Raw genomic sequence first — 22,136 nt, 5'->3', positions numbered from 1 at the left:
AGACTAATGATAGGCTGAGAATTATAGACTTTTACCAATTATTTTGCCATTAAGATTAACGGAAATAATAGCTACTATTCCTGAATCAGCTTCAAATGGTGATTCTTCCTGACTTAGCAGGTTGTTTGTTTTTTGTTCTTTTTTTCGAAACGCGTCTTTCAGTTTTCGGGTACCATGGGCTATGATTCGCTCTTTTAAAGGATGCATCTGAAGCTGCAACCATGATAAAGTAAATAAACCCCAAATTGTTTTTCATTGAATCTGATAATTTTTGGCTAATGTTATTTTGAAATAAAATAGAAACGGACGCATGAAATTAATTTTGGGAAAACTATGTAAAAAAAAAATGTAGGAAAAATCGCAACAAAAATTATATTTTAGGATATGAACGGACCTGAACTTATCTCTGGGGGACACACCACAAGCTTTCTCCGGCATATCGAGTTTACCTTTGAAACATTGCGCTTAATTGAATTTCACACATTGAGTATAATATTCTTGAAACTCCCTTTCTTGACTTTTTAGGTTCAAGATGCTGTTCTATCCCGATGGGTAAATGATCCGCACAGATTCGATAAACGTTTATTAGCATTGATATTCCTAGCCTACGCTTCAGATGTTTTGGAAAATGCTTTTGGGCCATTAAACGACGAAGATTATGAGCTGGCCATGAAACGAGTCCGTGAACTTATCTACCTTGATCCTGAAGTTGAGGCGACCAAAATTGGAGCCAATGAATTAATGTGGTCTGTGTTTGCTGCTTTCGCTAAATGAAATTAAATGAGACAATTTGGAATTTATATAATTTGAGCTAGATAAGCTGAACAATTTTTGGAGTATTTGATTCACCGACAGTTTTGAATTGTTTAGTTGGTATTTTGTTTTTACTTTTGTCTTCTGTTGCGCCGGGTATAATGGTTATATTTTGCGTGTGTATTTCATTGATAAGTGATGCGTGTTTCTTTATTTAGTTTTTTATCCAAGAAAAAAATACGATTCGAAACAAAACCCTTCTTAATGAACAAAAATTATTCAATACAATTTTTTACCCTTTTTAAATAAACAAAAAAACCCGACGAGGCTTCGTGAAAATTAACTCAAGTGAAAATCAATTAAGTATGAAAGCCTATCTGCTTTTTCTTCTTCTTTTTTGTTCTTTCTTTACTGCCCATGCTTTTTATTTTTCACTCAAAAATAGCTATTTTTTCTGGTCAGCAAGAATTGGTTTTTACTTTACTGCATTTGAAGATAAAAACGGTAATTTATATTTTTATTTAAACGATCAATTTTCAGCCTTCATGCACACAACGTTTTTATACAAGTTCATCGGTTATTCAAGGACCGTTGTCTCCTTCAAAAAAGCACTAGCTATATCATTAGCTGCAAGTTGGTAATTAAACCAATAGAGTCAAAGTTACAAATTGTAAGGCCCATGTAAATAGATTTTTAGTTAAAATATTCTTACTGATAAATGTTTATTGATTCATGTATTATCATCCGAAACCAGCACTTGCTTAGAATTTCATTCCAATCGAACCAGGGACAGTGCGTGAAATATATTTTACAAGATTTGAGACAACTTTGACCTTAACAGGAGATTTGAATTAAAATTGTTTAGAAAAAAAGTTTGAGTATTGCAAAGCAGAAGGAAAGATTGTAATTCAGTTTTATGAAAAGTGGTCGCTGTTTATGCGTTTTCATCGAGCTTGAAGTTGCTTCAGACCACTGTTCTGACTTTTTATTCTGATTACCCCCCCCCCCTTATTTACCCGCAAAAATATGAGGTTTTCCGTCAAAGTGACATAATTTTTTTCAGGGTAATCTTGGATAATAATAACTATTTGATGGAATATTTTCCATTTTGAAGGATTTGTATACCCTAGGGAATAAGAAGACCTCAAATCGGGAACTTCCAAAAATACTCAAAATCGACTAGAATTAAAATTTATTCTACATTATATGTTTAGAACGAACAAATAAGAGTTCAGTAGGAACAAATTCTTTTATTTCACAGTGAAACAAATAAAAAATATTTGGATATTTCGGTCGCATAGTTTATCTGCCGAAGACGACCATGTATGTGACAAAAATATCAGAGATTTTTTTATGTTGTTTCACTGTCAAATAAAAAGGATTTGTTCCTACTGAACTGTTATTTTTATGTCATGGAAAGGTAGTTTCCTTTTAACCTATCTATTGTTAAAAAGAAAATATTCGCATGTGATGAGTTTGGGATTTAGATAAGATAAGATATTTATTTCAAAAACATCACTATCACAAGCCCTCAAAGGGCCGAATTCGGACTTCGGAGTCGATTAACAAAGCAAAAAACACTAATAATAATGAATCATCAAATTATGAGTAAAAAAAAAAATCTGTCAAACTAAACTTGAACAAATACAAGTCAGAAAAAAGGGAAGGGGACAAAAAAAATCAAATAATACAGAAAAGAACAAGAAATAAACATATATATTTACAAATTAAAAGGGACACTAAAAAAAAGTCCAAAAACTCACAAAAAAAGAACGAAGCATAAAACACACGAAAAACACATATGATTAAAAGGGAAACTAAACCAAAATAGCGGGGAGGGGGGCAAACCAATTAGTGCAACGACCTAAAACACCTCACATGGAAAAAAAGGTGGGGGAAACTAGTTGGCTATTTTATTTATTTTTTCTGTGATGAAGGGAACAAAGGTCCCCTTTTATCATTTATAACGAATATGAGAAATATTAATTACAGGCTTATTGAAAAGTGGCTACTGTTATCTAACATTGAAAAACCTTGTACTTAGTGTGTAATTTTGGCAGTTGAGAGAGGATTCCTTGTCCCTCTGATTTTTCCTAAGGATGCCTTTGTGACCAGCCATCTTTAATGTACACATAGTTGCCTACAGGGATGATTTGTCATGTGGCTGCCCCTACGATTGACCGAGACTAATAAATAATATCCAGTGAAGGAGAGACAACTAGCCCTCTCCCTCCCTTCTTGAAAGGGCTTATGTATAAGAAATTGCTGAAAAACAAATACTCTTTGATTACTTAGTGGCTATAAAAGACATTTGACTGAAATGACCCCCCTCCCTCCACTTGAAATGATTTAGATTACTTCTTGAAACCTAGTGGGTATGGATCCCTCCCACTTCCCAAAAAAGGTGAGGTTGTTTTAAGGTTAATGAGGTGATGTCTTAGGCGTTAAAAATTGTATTATTTTGACAATCATAACAGAAATTGAAGAGGTGGATACGTGCGAATTGATTTTTTCCTTGGGCATTTTGTGTAAGACATTCAAAATAGTGTGATTTGACATAGTTGTGGTACTTGAAATTTTTCATTTGGCAATCAGTGGAATGTAAAGACATTGATGATGTAGGTTTTCTTAGATTTCAATATTGAAATTTAATAGAAACAATAAATGCAAAAGAAGCTGTGTGTAGAGAGTCTTATATGCTGCCAATAGGTCTATTTTATATTTTCCTGTATATTATTAATATAAGTTGCCTTTCCTCTTTTCTTTTGTTGTTATTGTTAACATGCTTGTTCTTTGAAGCAGTTGTATTTCCCTAGAAATTTTATTTCCTTTTCTCTTCGAAAAAGTTATGAATGCAACAATTTAAAAAGCAGTTTCTGATGGATGTTTTTTGGCCAGATACGTGTTATTTGCAGTAAATGTCTCACGCCTTTTTTATTGTGTTACTCTGAAATTGTTTACCAAATGAGATCTTAGTAAGTTAAAAGCCACCAAGTACAGGAAATCGAGCTTTCTAATAGAACCAGCGGTTTGTCAAAATCATCTTCTAGAGTGCATTCTAGAAATTCGTTTAAATGTTTCAGTAGAAAATTCACTTCGTTTATTGATATAAAAGAAAAATCAATTTTTATTTTTTGCTTTTGTTTCATCGTTCTCATATCTGTCAGGAGAGGTGTCACTTATGGGATGAGAATATCCCCTTTTCCCATTTGCCTCAACTCGCATGAAGAAAATAAATACAAATTTTAAATTATTGTGCAGTTTGACCAGTTTTGTTGAAATATAACAGATTTTTGGATACTACATTACCTGGTATCTATTCAGGTTATAAAGTGTAAAGAATATCAGAATCCCTGACGTCAGTGTTAATCTATGTTTCATGGCCCTTCAGCCAAGAAGTGCAATGGGGGGGAGTAGCCATTCTATGCTTTCGTGCACCCTCGCTGTTTGTCTTCCCTAGATTTCTCCAGGTACCTATTTAGAAATGTGTCGACTCTGGTGGTGCTTACAGAGTCACGCCACATACTTCCGTTCCAAACCAAACAACATGCGACACCGCGACTCGAAACCCTGTCCTTACGGACAAGAGATTTCAAGTCTAGCTTATCAATCTTTTTCTCACGATTTTAACTCATTTTTTTCCAAAAATTGGACTGCATGTCTTTATTCAAAAAGGGTACGGAAAGAACTAGAAAAGGTGTTCAACCAATTGATTCGATGTGTTCTCGTAAGAGGGTTGTTGCGTTATAAATATCAGTTGATAAAAATTTTCACGCAGCATCTTTTGAATTGCAACGACATTATTTTGCTGTGCATATCCCTCTCATCAATTTAAATGAGTCTGTTTTATAAGTCCATTTGGTTTATTTTTACATCAGTAGCCTGTTTTATGATTTGCTTGTTGATTCCAGCACTTGTTTTCATAATCACTCTTGAGTTTCTTGTCCCTCTGTTACAATATTTTTGCATAGTGTTTTATTTTGTTCTATTATTATTATCGGTATGTGTCTGTCGAATATTGTAATGGTAGATTAAAATCGTGGTAAATTTAAGTTGAAGCCTTCTGAGGCCGAGCCCTTCCCTTATGCCGTCAAAATTAACGAGGTAGTCAAAGATTTTCGGGTTTTGCAAATGAAGCGACAAACTGCTGCCTTTTTCAGTACCTCCCAACTGACCCACCTCAGAGTCTTTAAGCTGGGGAGGTTGAGTGGGAGTCTTAATATTGAAAAACCGTTCTAGATGTTTTTTGGTCATTGTGTGCTGCTAGATGTGCACTCTGTATAATGAATTTTGTCAAATTTCAAGGCAAGGCCCCTAATCCTTTCCTTTCTCCAGGCCATAGGCATAGCTACAGCTTTGCTTCCCAGAAATTATTGTCCTTAATAAGATTTGGTACTAGTCTTTCCTTCAGTTATGTTTCTGATCCTTTAAAGAAATACCTTTTAGGGAAACTAGTCGGTTCCGCTAATTCAAAAAGAATTAATTACAAAACAATGGGTACTGCAAAATGTTGTTTATTTTTTGACTTAGGGCCTTTTGCATTAATATTACCAACATGTTAAGATCGGATAGTAATGTGCACAACTTGCACGACTGACTTTTGCAAATTAAGGCCTCCGCACGTGTAGTTATTTAAAAGAGGTAAAATGCTAAAATAAAACGTGTAATATGTATTATTTAAAAACCTCACCAAACGCTTTTTGTTTAAAAACGACCAATTAGTTTGCGAGTATGTCGCGTTTCACTTGGAAAGTCGGTTAAAAGAAGTGTTGTATTTTTTTTTTTTTTTTTTTTTTTTTTTTATGTTTTTTTTTTTTTTGGCCGCTTGAAAAGTTCTGGTTTAACCATTCAGTTTTAGAAAACAGTTTTTTGAACCTCTCCTCTAAATATAGACCACCCTCGTGCTTTTCCTCAGAAGTAAAGAATACATCCTTTGCAAAAAAAAATAACTCCATGGTGTGTAAATTTAAGTGATAGTACCATGATGTCTTTTGAATAACCCCAGTGGCGTCAACAATTTTGGATTTTTTCGTTGAGCGAGGGGGCTAGTCCTTGTCCTCCTCCGTCTTCGTCCTTATTGCATGGATTCTAAGTTCTGTATTCTTATTTTTAATGGTATAGGTGTTTTTGTTGTTGTTATTTTAGTTGTTCAAGAAGACTTATCTTTGCTTTTAATGTATATTGATAAAACTATAATCAGCAATGAAGTTGCTATGCTGCTTTGTGGCCTTAAACACAAATTATTATATTAGGGAAGAAAGCGACGAAAGAACAAAAGGAAGAAAATCCAGAAGAGTTAATAAAGTATTCTAGGACAGAGATCATGATTATTTTCTTTATTCCCATTCTTTTGTTTATACTAACTAAAGCACAGTGGCAGATCTAGGATTTTGCTCATCGGCGCTATCGTCACATTGAGCCTCCTCAAGATTTTGCTCTAGATCTGCCCCTTTTAAAGCATTATTTAAACACTCCCTTTGATTTCTAATGCCATTATAATTGTTTGACACTGACTCAGCGGCCTCCAAAATCTAGATTTCCGAATCAGATTTCCAAAATCAGATTTTATTGGATGGGGGCGGGTAAAGTCACAGAATTCTTTTTTTGTAGTTTTGTTAGTTCCTTTGTATATTTGGAAGGTTTAAAGATTCACCACTGTGCTCATTTTATGTGGAAATTTTTTTTTTTTTTTCAACCAAATCGGAAAGAGAAAGCCAATAGAGACGTGTTCAGTATTTTTCTCTTTTTTCTCTCTTCTTGTTTTTAGTGTCGACAGAACCATAGCCTGATGCAATAAATGCAAAAAAAAAATACTGATAACTAAAATAAATTAATTACTTTGACAGGGTTAGGAACTCATTTGTTCTGCCTTCTGTAAGTTTTTGGCAATTTTGTGACCATAATCTGTTTGTTAATTTGTTTTTACGCCATTCCTTATAGAGTTGTTAATCCAGTGTTGCTTTTTTCTTTTTTATAGAGTCGGGTTGTGGTTTTGGTAATACATATATTGGATCATTGTTTTCTTTTTTCTCAATAATTTGAGTTTAGCACAGAAAGTATTGGTAACTTGTATGGGTGGAAACTGGCGCTAGTGTCGACAAAAGACTATCAACAGCATCTAGCGTCAGGTGACACTTGACATTTTTTCAAGCTCTGTAATTATTTTTCTGTCAGGAACTGAGACCAGGCACTTATTACTACCCTAATTTTACCAATTACACTTAATAAATTAATTGTCTTTGTTAAAGAAAATTGTCAAGTCGCCAAATGCTAGATTGTGTCGATATTTTTTTGTCGACACTAGTGCCAATTTCTATTCTTGTAAGTCACACATAGTCTTTGGTTTAGCATTTTTAGATTTCTTCTGGAAGATATTTATGAGCATGGGTATTTTTTTTCTATTAACTTGTAAAAGTTTTAGCTTTACAAACTTATTTTTTGCTTACAGTGGTTTTTTACTTTTGCAAGCAACAAAACAAATCTTGAGCGGTAGAAAATATCTATTTAAATTTTGCATTATATGACACTCCTAAAGATTTAAACAGCCACCATTTTTTATTGCAAAACAGTTTTTTCTTTGAAAGTTCGGTTTATGTTATACGGGTCCTTTTAACGTAACGAGGGAAAGCGGAAAGGGGATTGATTAGCGGTGTAATACCTTAAATTAAGTTGTTTTTTTTTTCCCAGACTCATAAGAAGAGTTAGGCGTTGATCTTCAGGATTATGAAACACGACTACATATAGTACATTAGACTTGTTTTTTCTAAACATTCCATGTCCAGGTTAGCCTCAAAAGATTCAGTTTATTACTCAAAATGGTTTTCAATAGTCAAAATATTATAATACAGCTGGTAACCGTAATGACACTAGAACTTTTCAAGGAAGCGGGTGACACTTTCCTCAAAAAACGTCCCTGATTATACGAAAACTTGGCTGAGTGAATTCAGCAGTTGTATGTAAAACGGGATATTTATTTAGCTAAATTACAAACAACTTATGTGTGATAAAATTAACTTGAAAATTATAAAATTAAGATTGTAACCCATAGAATACTAGTTTTATACTAGCGTCGACTTTGAAAAGAGTGAAGTAGCTACCATGTTTTTCTGTGTTGCGAAATAACATTAATTCTGCTTTTTTTTGCTTTTTTTTTGCTTTAAGGATTCATTTCAGTTTGTCACTAAATTTTGGAATGTAGGATAGAACAGTGAAAAGTTTCTTCTCATTCATCTATGGAATGATGTCTGTTGGGAATTGTGGAGTTGATGACTTCTTTTCTGCTTTTTTTTTTCTCTTTTGTCTATAATGGTTTCAAGTAATTTTATGGAGTGCCCATTGCAAAATAAAATGTCCTTGATATAGTTCAATTCGGAGACTATATGAGGCTCTGAGTATATTCTTATAACTAGGTCAAACAAAAAAATAACTACTCCTATTTGTATGCAGGGAGAGTGGCTAGAGGAATATTGTAAATATCTATCGTTATGCTTAGGCTTTCCAAATAGAAAATTCAAGGCTAGGGGACTCATTGAAAATTAATACACCTAGAAAAGGAATTTTATGGTTATCTTCTAGTTCTAAAGTGAACTGCATGTTAGAGTCCAGAGTGTTTAGATGAGGCAAGAAGGAGTTAAATGACCCCTCTCCATGATCCCACACAGAAATGGCATTATCTACAAACCGACCTCAGAAGCTTGGGTCACTGGCTGTTTATTGTGCTCGTTCTTCTTTTCTTTGCGATTTTGTGTTCTGTCACGATTAGCCAGTGTGGTCTCAGAAATTATTTACGGGGAGCATTTGAACAAGTCTGTTCTTAATTATTTTGATTTGTCTAAAAAACACGCCTGAGAAATTTTATTTCTCAGTAATACAATTTCAAAAACTCGACATTTGTTACAGCAAAACCTTAATAAAATTTCATTTAGTCAATAAATTACTGATATTTTATCCGACACCCTTACTTACAAGCCCTTAGATTCAAACCCTACCAATAAGTTCATCCGTTTAACACGAAAGAAACTAGGATTTTCGCAAACTGAAAGGCTTATTGCTCCACAAATGTATAAAATATTTTATCCTAAGGGTTGTTCCGTTCCTAAATTTTACGGTCTCCCGAAAATCCACAAAGATGGAGTCTCTCTGCGCCCAATTGTGACTTCCTATAGCTTTCCGAGTGCTAGGTTGGGAAAATGGTTGTCAACACTAATTCGCCCCCTTATGCAAACGCAAACTTCATACATTAAAAATTCATTTCACCTTATCGAAAAATTAAAAGACCTTGATATAAAAAAAAAGATACAATTTTTGCCAGTTTTAATGTCATTTCTATGCATACATTTTGTGATATAGAAAAATGTGAACTGGCTCTTCAAAGAAAATATTGACCAAATGGACTACAAAATACTGGATATAGCGACGAAGACCACACTGCCTTTCCATAACAAACAAATACAACGTAGAGACAATAGGGAAAATTTTTTCAAGACAATGGAAATTATTTATGTAGATATTTCGGCCCTATGTCCAAGGGCTGTCTTCAGCACAATACAAGAATAAGAGAGAAACTATATATATATATATATATATATATATATATATATATATATATATATATATATATATATATATATATATATATATATATATATATATATATATATATATAAAAGAACTTCAAATTGTGAGAATTAAAACTGAATAGTTAAAAACACTTATTAAAACATTTTTCAACTGCTATGTCCGTCTTTGCAATAGTTCTTCTTCATATTTCCGATATAATAACTAATTTTTCAACCAAATTATGGGTCTACCCATGGGTACAAGCCTTTCACCATTTTTGGCAGCTTCTTATATGGAATTTACTGAAACTTCTGCTTTGGAAAATGTTCCTCAGAAACACCTGTTCTGGGGTCGGTTTGTGGATGATGCTATTTCTTTGTGGGATCATGGAGGGAAGTCACTTAACTACTTCTTGACGTATCTAAACATTTTGACCTCTAACCTTTAGTTCACTTTAGAACTAGAAGATAACCATAAGCTACCTTTTCTTGATGTATTAATTTTCAAAAAGTCTCCTAGTCTTGAAATTTCTATTTATAGAAAGCCTACCCATAACGACAGGTATTTACTTTTTTCTTCTAACCACTTTCCCTGCATAAAAAGAAAAATAGTTATTTCATTGGTTGACTGAGTTATAAGAATATGCTCGAAGCATCAGATAGCCTTCGAGTTGAACTATATTAAGGACATTTTATCATGCAATGGGTACCCCATGAAATTGCTTGAAACCATTATTGACAAAAGACAAAAAAGTAGAAAAAAGTCATCAACTCCGCAAATTCCAACAGATATCATCCCATTGATGGATGAGAGGAAACTTTTCACTGTTCAATCCTACATTCCGAAATTGAACGAATGAATGAATGAACTTTATTACCCGTAAAAGTATAAAAAACACAAAGTACGGAGTATTATAAATAAACAAAAGCGATAAACAGCGAAGAAAAAAAAATTCAAACTAACAAAAGACAACATGGATTAATTAACCGGTATCAATATGGAAAGAAAGGCTGCAGAGGGTCATAAACGTGAATAAAGTTGATAGTCTTTTTACATAAATCATCACTGGAAGACCGAATCCGAGAAGGCACATCAATTAAACCAAATCGAGCAACTATTTTTTGTTTTGGTGCCATCTAGGAAGCCGGAGGAGGCATTTGCAATATCTGAAATAAGCCGTACGTAGAGTATGTCGATCTTTCTTACGAAACAGGTGAGCCATGCCTGATAAAAACAAAAGCACAGGGGCGCAATAAGCGTTACAAATCATGCACAAACCGTTGCGGTTGTAACGGCTTTTGTTTGGGGATATTTTTCCGTAAGCGACGCGTAGGTTTTTCACGGCTTGATTCACTAGGGATGAACAGGTAGTGGAAAGTGTTGGGCCGAAACACAGACCAAGCCAACTAACTAAAGAAGAATATGGTAGAACTGCATTCCCAGCAACGAATGGAGGACCGCATAAAGGCTATTAAAACAAATAAACTCGCATTTAGACGCATTAACTGACAGTCCAATCTTAGATAGTTCATTGGTTAATATAGTAAAATTAAAAAGCAATCCACAGCGAGTCCGGGCAACAAGAAGAACGTCATCTACATATGCAATAGAAGACAAACCAATATTACCGTAAAAACAGAACTTAAAGTAAAAATTAAGTAACAATCCTAAAATGCTTTAATTTTATCCTGTTAAAAGTGTCTTTAAATGTTTATTTTTACTGTAGCAAAACTCTTATATTGTTTTTGTGCTTTCAGTAAAGGGCTAGTTTTCCATAATCCTAAAAACATAGGGAAATATGACCAGTTGTTTTATTTGCGCTAGTTTTATCGTTATATGTTGGGTAGGCTGTGAAATAATAATTTTTGTTCTTTTTAAGTTTCAACTCACTCTTTACTCCCCTTACAAAAACCTTGTGTTTTAAATTAATCACGATCAATAAACAAATGAAACCCAAAACGAACAAAGAAATACAATTAATAATCAAGTCAAGTTCAAAACGAGCAGAAACCACAAAAAGTGGGAATGACTCCCCACTTGCTTTTTAGTCTTGTTCATGTTTATTGTAATTTTTATTCATTTGAAGCTTATGTTGATTAATTATTGTAATTTCTGCTCTTTTTAGGCTCAATTTGTCTTTTGAAAGCAATTTGTGAGTTTTTTTTAATTTTGTTCGTTGGGTCTGGCCATTTTTGGATGAATATTGATCTCTACATGTTTTTGGACAAATTGTTTTTTGGCATCGTTTTAAAAATTAAGTTCTAAAAGCAACTCTATGGTGATTAAATTCACACTTGAGTATTTGAGAGCATAATATAACAAAATAAACCCGGGAAAAGTGAATCGACATGAGAAATCGAAATCAAGTCGTTATAGACTGAAAGTTCTTTGAGAGATTAATCAAAATTTTGGCTTGGGTTCGTCTACCAAGCTTAGACTAAAATCGAGAAGATTAATGAGATTAATTTAAATCCAATTTCGGTATAACCAATTCATACGAATGTGTTTTCATTTTCCTAATTTATTATGGTTTTAGCAAGTGTCGACTGCTGCCTGTCCCCAAGTTTTCAGAAAACCTTTATGGCTGCAAGTTCGCCAAGGGTTGCGTTCTCGAACTGGCAATGTTCGACTAAAAAATTTAAATGATTAACTCATTGCTCTGCGTAGCCCACTCGAAGATCTGTCATTGTTGTGTTTTGCTTTATTTTGCGTTTTGCTTTATTTTGTAATTTTTGTATCTCTATAATAAGTATAGTAAACATACAAAGACACATAGGATACTAGTAGGCTAAACTACTACTAACAACTCACCAAGCCATCACTGCTATGATTGCTCCTCCTCCATCTGAATCTATTCATAACCTTCCTCTTTACACCCTTCCCATTTCCTTCAAACCTTTCTTTATGATATCCTTCCACCCCAGACAAGGACAACCTGCTTTCCATTTAGCCCTAGACAATTGGCCAAAAAGGACAATTTTCAGCAATCTGTCATCCTTCATCCACAGAACATCTCCTAACCATCTCAAACTTTCATCTTCACTTGTTAGTCTTCTTAATATTAATTTTCAAACCTATTCTATAATCCTGAACTTGCAAAACCTATAGTTCATCTTTTTTTTTTGCTCTCACTTTCATTTAGGATACTTAAATCATCAGCATATCCTAAGTCCAGGATAGGTTTTCCTCCCCATTTGATTCTTTGGTCTCCCATTGCCTTTCCAGTGCTCTTTAAGACTAATCTATCAAAATGATCCATAAAAAGGGGGATAGAACACAACCCTGATTAACTCCTGATATAATACAAAACTGGCTGCTAACCTCATTTCCTGCCTTAACTACAGCAATATTATTGTTGTACATGTAACTAATCACTCTAATGTAGAATATTTGTCTGGCATACCATATAAGGATATGATCTTTACTAAAGCTATTCTATGAACAGAATCAAATGCTTGCTCATAATCTATTTTTTCAATTAATCTATAAGCAATTTTCAAATTTAATCAATAAATCCTCAACCTTTTCTAAAACTGCTCTATTCTTCTTTTAAAACTTTTTCTACTGCATCTCTCAGTCTAAAAAATATCATATTATTAAGTGATTTGCTACCTAGATAGATAGACTAAATGTCTCAATTATTATAACACTCACTCTTATTACCTTTCTTATACAGTTGTTTAAATAAGGTTTTCCTAAAATTGTTAGGTAGGCCTACTTCCCCATATTCAAAAATTATATTCATAATCTTCAGGAACTTCTTTCTAACCTCAAAGCTACCATACCTAAGAAAATCATTTACCACACTGTCAGCACCTAGAGCCTTACTGTTTTTTAATCCTTTTAGTGAGCCTACTGTTGCTAATTCTTCCTCATAAGACAAATCTTCCTTCACAAAAGAAAATGGTCTGCTAGGAAAGAAAATCATGTAAATGTACAGAGTACAGGCTCTTCAAAAGGAGACATGTTAAAACAAAGAAAGAGGTGTTTTTAGATTGCTAATTTTATACTCTTTTTTATGGTCTAAGTTGAATTTGTGACATTTCACATATCTGGTACCTAATTCACAGTCACCCCCACCCCCTGAGTATATTAGGATATAGCTTAGGCTACAGACAAGATAGACCAACCACCAGATGGTTGATTGAAAATAGCATAGTTTATATATAAAGAAAAAACTCTTAGCCAAACTTTATATATAGAAAACATTTTCTAGCCAATTAGGTGGTTAACATAACTAATAGTATATTTAAATATGTTTAAATTAGCCACCTAGTTGGTTATTAGCTTTTCAGTCTGAACTAATTAGTCAACTAGTCAGCTATCAATAGAGTTCTATATACACTAAGGAATTACCTTACCAGGCTATATGGCTATTATGATTCTGCTTATATATAAAATTGAGTTTAAGTCAGCCAACTTTTTAGCTATCATTAGCAACTAGTCAGCTATCAATAGAGTTCTATTACATTCACTATACAATTAGTTAACTAGCTGGTTATTAATAGAGCTCTATATGCACTAAGGAATTTGCTAACTAGTTGGCTATCAAGGTCTCAGTTGTATGTATACAGTGAAGCTAGAAATAGCCAAATAGTCAGCTACAAATAGAGTTTATATACAATGTAGAATTAGCAAACTAGTTGTTCCTTGTGTTTTTAGATATTCTGCCAATTTACTTCATTTTGTGACTTGTTTGCTAACAATTCTTTTTCTGTTATACTAACAAAAACTGTTAGTTATCAAGTAGATGATGGCAAAAGACTTTTAGTCATAACTTTAAAAGAACTCTAGTTAAAATACAAGCTTAGAAGATCTGAAATTTCTTGGGATTGTTTTGTTCAAAGAGGTCTTTAAGGCAGCATAAGAAGAATTGGAAAATATCAAGCCTGCTTTTTGTTTACAAGAACCTGAAAATATCATTATTCTTGTTTTAGTTAAAAGTCCATAATCTTTTTTATTTCATTTTACACAATAATTTTATGCATGCCTCAGTGGGATGGAATTGTAAATTAATTTAGTAAAAGAGCCTAAAACCCTCAAAAATGACATCAGAGCACCAACAGGTGTTTCTAGTTCTTTTTAAAAATTCTGCAAATTTGTTTTCAAAATAACATTTGACAGTTCAGACTAAGGAAAATAACAATTACTGTTCCTGAATCAGCTACAAATGGTAATTTTTTCTCACTAGCCAGTTCTTTTTACAGATGCTTTTAAACTTTTGGTTACTTTGAGCTGTTTAGAGTTCTTTTAGGCCTTTAAGGGCTCAAAATGTAGTTTCCCCTGGAAGTAATTATTGAATTATAAAAGATCTTAAAAAAGGAATCAAGTGACATATTTGCTTTTATCCAAGCTATATTATGTTGTAAACTGCAAATTTACTGCCTAATTTAAACTCAAGTTTAGAAATAAGCAGGATCTTAATTAGGCTGGTCTTCAACCTGCCTAACATCACCTGGAAAGACCAGTTTCCCTACATCCCATCTGGTCCTATGAGCCCAATCATTGACATTATTCATCATGCCTTTCTCCTCCAAATTGTTGACCAACCAGTGCATTTCAGGGATGGACAGCAACCAAGCCTTCTCAACTTGGTGTTACTTGGGAAACCAGAAGCTTTCCTGTCCACCTCATACATGTCCGCCCCCAATTGGGAAGAGTGATCATGTTGCCATAAATATCAAAACATTGCATTGTATGGGATGATGTCTTATCTGGCTCTTTAAAACAGAAATGGAAGTGCTTAAAAGAATTAGTTAAAAAACAAAGCAAATCAGTACACTTTAAGCAAACTTGTCCCAAAACTGAAAACATTTCCAACAATAACAAAAAAGATTAAGAGGGAAATCAAGTGTATAAGCAGATATTGAAAAAACTGTAAAAGCAACAATCCCCCAAAAATAGAGAGAAATATTCTACAAGCAAGAACAAATTTTAAAACTTGATGTGGACCTTCACATGAGCATTGAATCCAAACTTGCAGATATAACCAAGACAAACCCAAAGAAGTTTTGGTAGTATGTCTCTTGCCAAGGCTGCAATAGACAATGTATCAAAAACTAATGACAGAGCAAGATGGAGAACTTACAGACACTAACAAGGCTGCTAACCTACTGAACCTCTAATTTGTCTCAGTTTTCCCCACTGAGCCTGTTGACCCTTTACCTTCTCCATTAAAATACAATATAAAAGCCCTAGGGGAAAGTACCATGGTATTGTCTACAGATGTCCTTAAACATTTACAACAGTTAAGTGCTAACAAGTTATCATGACTTGATAATATACACCCCAGACTGGCCAAAGAAATTGTAAAAGTGATAAAAGACCCTCTTGCAAGAATATTACAGACATCTCTTACCTTTAGAGACCTACCAGCCAACTGGAAAGTAGCCAACATAACTCCAATATTCAAAAAAGGTGATTGCACCAGGTCTGAGAATTATCAATCTATTAGCTTAACTTCAGCTGTTGTTAAGATACTTGAGTGGATAGGTAATGATTCAATTCTCAAACATTTAATCACCAAAGCAGCATCTTGTCACCTAAGCAGCATTGAATCCAGTCAGGAAAATCAACCAAAACAAAACTATTGAAGTCATAAAAAGTACTTACAAATATGATTGACCAAGGACATCCTGTCAACCTACTTCTGCTAGACTTTGTCTTGGTCTCTAACAAGATACCCCATTGTAACTGTACTTAAAATTATCTGTTGCTGGAATCAATTCATCCCTGATAGACTGGCCAATAAATTTCATTACCAACCATGAGCAAAAAGTCCATTTATTCAGTACAAGTGGCCTGCCAATCTACTCTGATGAGCCAATAGTAATGAGGGGGGTACCACAGGGAACTGTACAAGGCTCAATCCTTTTCATGATGTACATCAATGAGATTTCCAATCATATCAATAATAATGTGCATTTGTTTGCTGATTTTGCCAAACTTTTTGGCATTGCAAACCCATATAAAATCCAACAAAACCTAGATAGGCTGTAAGAATTGGATTCAAGACTGGCTTCTCCAATTAAATACAACCAAATGCTGTATTTTGCACCTTGGACCCATCAAACCAATGGCCACCTACTCAATTTTGTGTCCCATCACTAAAATAAGGGAGCACCTGTCCTTTGGTGGTGCAGTGGTTTTGACCTTAGCTTGGTAATATGGGACCCAGAGATCAAATCATGCTGCAGCAATGCCCTGCAGGGCCGACGTAGGGACCTTAGTAGTCAAGAAGCATCGTTAATCTGACACAATAAGGGAGCACCTAAAGAAGAAGAAAGGGACACTGGTGTCATTGTTGATGATAAGTTGAGGTTCTACAGCCACATTCAGCAAGTTGTTTTCCAAGCAAATTCCATCCTTGACCTATTGAAAAGGACAATCGTTATCTGAGAGAAAACCATGTTCATATGGCCTTTTAAGGGTCTTGTGAGTTCAACAAAAAAATGAGTTAGAATCTAGTATCAGGAATGATTTAACTAGTCCCAATAGAGTATCTGATGACCATTTATTTTCTATTTCCAAGGTTTTGAAAGCGCTGAGAACGTTGGATATGGGTAAAAGCCTGGATATTGATGGTATTGCAAATATTATGTTAAAAAATTTGGCATCTGTTTTATGTGAACTGCTTGTCATGCTGTTCAACTGGTTGTTTTTGGCTGGATCTCTTCCAAGTAGATGGAAAGAAGCTCTTGTGAAGCCACTATACATGTCTGGTAGATGTGATTCTTTTCAAAATTACAGACCAATTTATATTGCTTCAATATTTTGCAGAATAATCGAAAAAATTTTTGGTTAATCATATGCGGTTGCACTATGAAGAAAATGGGCTATGGTCAGAGGCTCAACATGCATACAGGCAGAAGCGTTCATGTAGTATGCAATTTTCAGGGGGTCATAAAAGACTTCCAGCAGTTTGCTGATAAAGGTGACCCATTTCATTGCATATATTTTGATTTCTCTAAGGCCTTTAACAAAATATGCCACTCTAAGCTGCTTCAAAAACTCCAAAATCTTGGTGAGCATACACATAGGTGGACTGAAAGTTTCATGACTGGTAGAAGTCAAGCTGTTGTTGTTGATGAGGCAACAACAACAAAGTTTATTAGGATATTAGTTAGTAGCAGGTTTCCAGAGGGTAATTGCTTGGGTCCAATTTTATTCTCCATATATATATATATCTATATATATAAAAATAAGTTGTCTGTGTGTAGGTCTGTCGGGTGACGTCATGTTTGTGTGTTGACTGACGTCATGTTTTTGACTGACGAAATTACAGACCAGGACATCGGGACACAAATGACGACCGGGACACCGGCACATAGGGAATATAAATGACGACACTCAACGAGAAAGCGACCAGGACCCAAGGAATGTTTGATTAGCAATCACCATCAACAAAGCACCGGGACACAAATGACGACCGGGACACAGGGAGTATAAATGACGACCAGGACATAAGTAAAAAAACTAAAAAAAAAGGTAAAACTACAAAAAAACTAAAAAGAAAAAAAAACTAAAAACTAAAAAAAAAACTAAAAAAGCTAAAAAACTAAAAAAAAAGAAAAAAGGAAAAAAAATGAAAAATAAAGGAGAAAAACAAAACTAAAAAAACGAATGTATATACAGACCGGGACACCGGGATACAAATGACGACCAGGACACAGGGAATATAAATGACGACTGGGACATAGGGATACAACTACAATGGGGACGCCGGGGGGCACAGCCGGCACATAGAGAATATAAATGACGACCGGGACACTCAAAGAGAAAGCGACCGGGACACAAGGAATGTTCAATTAGCAATCACCATCAACAAAGCACCGGGATACAAATGACGACCGGGACACAGGGAGTATAAATGACGACCAGGACGTAAGTAAAAAAAAACTAAAAAAAGTTAAAAACTACAAAAAAACTAAAAAGAAAAAAAAAACTAATAAAAAAACTAAAAAAGCTAAAAAACTAAAAAAACTAAAGAAGAAAAAAAATAAAAAAGGAAAAAAAAATGACGACCGGGACACAGGGAATATAAATGACGACCGGGACACAACTACAACGGGGACGCCGGGGGGCACAGGGGGATGTATAAATGATAGAATCATGAGGTATAGCTAAAAAAACTAAAAAAAGGTAAAAAACTAAAAAAAAAGACCAATTCAAAAACGAATGTATATACAGACCAGGACACCGGGACACAAGGAATATAAATGACGCCCGGGACACTCAAAGAGAAATCACAGACTGGGACACCGGGACACAAATGACGACCGGGACACAGGGAATATAAATGACGACCGGGACACAGGGACACAACTACAACGGGGATCGCCGGGGGGGCACAGGGGGATATATAAATGACGACGGCAACAAAAGGAATGGTCGATTAGCAATCACCATCAACAAAGCTCAAGGGCAATCATTAGAATCATGAGGTATAGATCTGAATACGGATTGTTTTCCCATGGACCATTATATGTTGCATGTTCATGAGTCGGTAAACCTGACAATCTATTTATATGCACAGACAATGGGACAGCAAAGAATGTTGTATATTCGCAAGTTTTACGTTGTTAAAAACATATATATATATATATATATATATATATATATATATATATATATATATATATATATATATATATATATATATATATATATATATATATATATATATATATATATATATCTATATTCACAGGTGGGACATAGGGATACAACTACAATGGCGCGTAACTAATATGGCGCGTAACGACTTACGTGCGCGGGGGGCTTGGGGGGGCGCGAAGCGCCCCCACCAACTAGGTGTTGGGGTGGCGCGAAGCGCCAGCCCAACAGCTAGTATATATATATATATATATATATATATATATATATATATATACTAGCTGTTGGGGTGGCGCTTCGCGCCACCCCAACACCTAGTTGGTGGGGGCGCTTCGCGCCCCCCCCAAGCCCCCCCGCGCGCGTAAGTCGTTACGCGCCATAATAGTTACGCGCCATTGTAGTTGTGTCCCTATGTCCCACCTGTGAATATAGATATATATATATATATATGGTTTTAACTACGTAAAACTTGCGAATATACAACATTCTTTGCTGTCCCATTGTCTTTGCATATAAATAGATTGTCAGGTTATCCCCCTGTTTCCCCCGGTGTCCCCGTTGTAGTTGTGTCCCTGTGTCCCGGTCGTCATTTATATTCCCTGTGTCCCGGGTCCCGGTCATCATTTGTATCCCGGTGTCCCGGTCTGTATATACATTCGTTTTTTAGTTTTGTTTTTCTCCTTTATTTTTTTCCTTTTTTTTCTTTTTTAGCTTATTTAGATTTTTAGATTTTTTAGTTTTTTTTATTAGTTTTTAGTTTTTATTTCTTTTTAGTTTTTTTGTCCCGGTCGTCATTTATATCCCCCTGTTTCCCCCGGTGTCCCCGTTGTAGTTGTGTCCCTGTGTCCCGGTCGTTATTTATATTCCCTGTGTCCCGGTCGTCATTTGTATCCCGGTGTACCGGTCTGTATATACATTCGTTTTTTAGTTTTGTTTTTCTCCTTTATTTTTTTCCTTTTTTTTCTTTTTTAGTTTATTTAGATTTTTAGATTTTTTAGTTTTTTTATTAGTTTTTAGTTTTTTTTTCTTTTTAGTTTTTTTGTAGTTTTTACCTTCTTTTTAGTTTTGTTAATTTTTTTTTTTACTTGTGTCCTGGTCGTCATTTATACTCCCTGTGTCCCGGTGCTTTGTTGATTGCTAATCGAACATTCCTTTTGTCCTGGTCGCTTTCTCTTTGAGTGTCGTCATTTATTTTTTTCTTTTTTAGTTCTTTTAGTTTTTACCTTTTTTAGTTTTTTTTTAGTTTTTAGTTTTTTTAGTTTTTTACCTTTTTTTAGTTTTTTTAGTTTTTTAGCTTTTTTATTTTTTTTATTAGTTTTCAGTTTTTTTGTAGTTTTTGCCTTTTTTTTTAGTTTTTTGTCCTGGTCGCTTTCTCTTTGAGTGTCGTCATTTATTAGTTTTTTCCTTTTTTTTTAGTTTTTTATTGGTTTTTACCTTTATTTTAGCTTATTTTTCAGTTTTTTCCTTTTTTTTAGTTTTTTTTTATTTTTTATTTTTTTTAGTTTTTTCCTTTTTTTTAGTTTTTTTAGTTTTTTTAGTTTTTTAGCTTTTTTACTTTTTTTATTAGTTTTTAGTTTTTTTTGTAGTTTTTGCCTTTTTTTAGTTTTTTCAGTTTTTTTTTTAGTTTTTTATTGGTTTTTACCTTTATAGTTTTTTTAGTTTTTTAGCTTTTTTATTTTTTTTATTAGTTTTTAGTTTTTTTTTGTAGTTTTTGCCTTTTTTTAGTTTTTTCAGTTTTGACGTCACCTAATCCAGTTTTTTCAGGTGACGTCACCTGACACATCCATCCACACATCCATCCACACATCCACAGACAGACAACTTATTTTTATATATATAGATATAATATATATATATATATATATATATATATATATATATATATATATATATATATATATATATATATATATATATATATATATATATATATATATATAATATATATATATATATATATATATATATATATATATATATATATATTTATATATATATATATATATATATATATATATATATATAAATGATCTACCATCAGTTATAAGAAATTTTACAGCTAAATTTTTTACTGATGATGTGAAGTTGTATAGGAAAGTTGGCTCAGTACAAGATGAAACACTACTCCATGAGGATGTAGAAAGTTTAAGTGATTGGTTCAGGGTAAACTATATGGTTTTAAACACCTCAATGTGTGCTGCCATGCACTATCTCTGTGGAAGGTTGGTTGGAAATTCGCATCCTCACTATTTTATTGGAATTACGAAGGTACCAGAGGTGAGGATTATCCGCAATCTTGGCATAGTATTTGATCTATTATTAAAGTTTGATGAGCATATGAGGATTGTCGCGGGTAGAGCACAGTTTACATTGTCTATAATTAAAAGAGTATTTTTGAAGTTTAATGTGATTTTTTTTTTTATTCGCATCTGTATTTGCATTCATTTATTGAAATAGCTATCATATAACTCAAAAATGAATGCTAAATTACGCTACTTTTATAGTCACAAAGTGGTCACTAGTTAGATACACTTACGAAATATGCTGCAACTTTCAATTCACTTGTTAAATGCTCTTACAAAATATGGTACAAAGGTGTTTGCGAATCTGTTTGTACAGCACTTGACTGGTTCTAGTTTGTTGTAATACCTAGTATGTCTGCTGATTGATGTGGATGGTGGAAGTATGGATTGGTGCTTCTTGTTTGTTAATAGTAATTTCCCAAATTTCATTATTAGCTCATGTCTTCAATTGCATAAGGTGGGCAAATTCAAGAGCTCAAGGGCACTTTCATTGCTGCTGAAACTGGGTCCAAGTATTATCCTACTAGCACGTTTTTGAACATGATCTAGTTCATCTGCCATATGAGCTGTGTTCTGAGTTTGGGGACCCCAAACAGGACAGCAATAATTGGGGAAAGGCCTGATGTAGGTTGTGTGCGCCAGCAGGAGCTGACTATCAGAGAAGCCTAACCTGTGCATGCTTGTTAAACTCCGGATTGAGTAGTGACCTTTGTGCGCAATATTATCTACATGCAGCTTAATCAAGCAGTCACCTGTAAATGTTACGCCTAGGATTGTGGCAGAGGAAACAATTAGAAACAGAGCATCTGGGATAGTGATATCTCGCTTGAGTGGATTAAATTGTAAAACTTTTGATGTCTGTTCATTCACTTGTAGACTATTCTACTTATGCTGGTTGATGAATTC

General features: G+C 34.0%; 2 protein-coding genes across 10 annotated transcripts in view; both read left to right on the top strand.

The window, feature by feature from the left end:
* LOC136037948 (Golgi phosphoprotein 3 homolog sauron-like) overlaps nucleotides 1-6,771 on the top strand; it is a 49,047-nt gene extending 42,276 nt beyond the window's left edge. For 3 of the 4 annotated variants that reach the window (XM_065720829.1, XM_065720830.1, XM_065720831.1), the window contains exon 5: nucleotides 526-6,771. In XM_065720829.1, the coding sequence (XP_065576901.1) occupies nucleotides 526-774 (249 nt within the window). In that variant the 3' untranslated portion in view covers nucleotides 775-6,771. The remainder of the gene's footprint in view (nucleotides 1-525) is intronic. The other variant, XR_010620088.1, reaches the window with a different exon arrangement.
* A 5,142-nt stretch (nucleotides 6,772-11,913) lies between these two features.
* The window catches only part of LOC136037946 (syntaxin-18-like), a 29,752-nt gene continuing 19,529 nt past the window's right edge, over nucleotides 11,914-22,136 (top strand). Inside the window, exon 1 of one of the 6 annotated variants that reach the window (XM_065720823.1) lies at nucleotides 11,914-12,000. The gene's annotated coding sequence lies outside the window, so the exon portion shown is untranslated. Of the gene's footprint in view, nucleotides 12,038-22,136 lie in introns of all 6 variants that reach the window. The other 5 variants (XM_065720824.1, XM_065720827.1, XM_065720828.1 and 2 more) reach the window with 5 other exon arrangements.

This window comes from Artemia franciscana, chromosome 17 (genome assembly GCF_032884065.1).
Source record: "Artemia franciscana chromosome 17, ASM3288406v1, whole genome shotgun sequence".
In the NCBI taxonomy this organism is placed as follows: domain Eukaryota; kingdom Metazoa; phylum Arthropoda; class Branchiopoda; order Anostraca; family Artemiidae; genus Artemia; species Artemia franciscana.
Note: the sequence above shows the minus strand (reverse complement) of the source record. Positions and strands in the feature narration are given on the sequence as shown.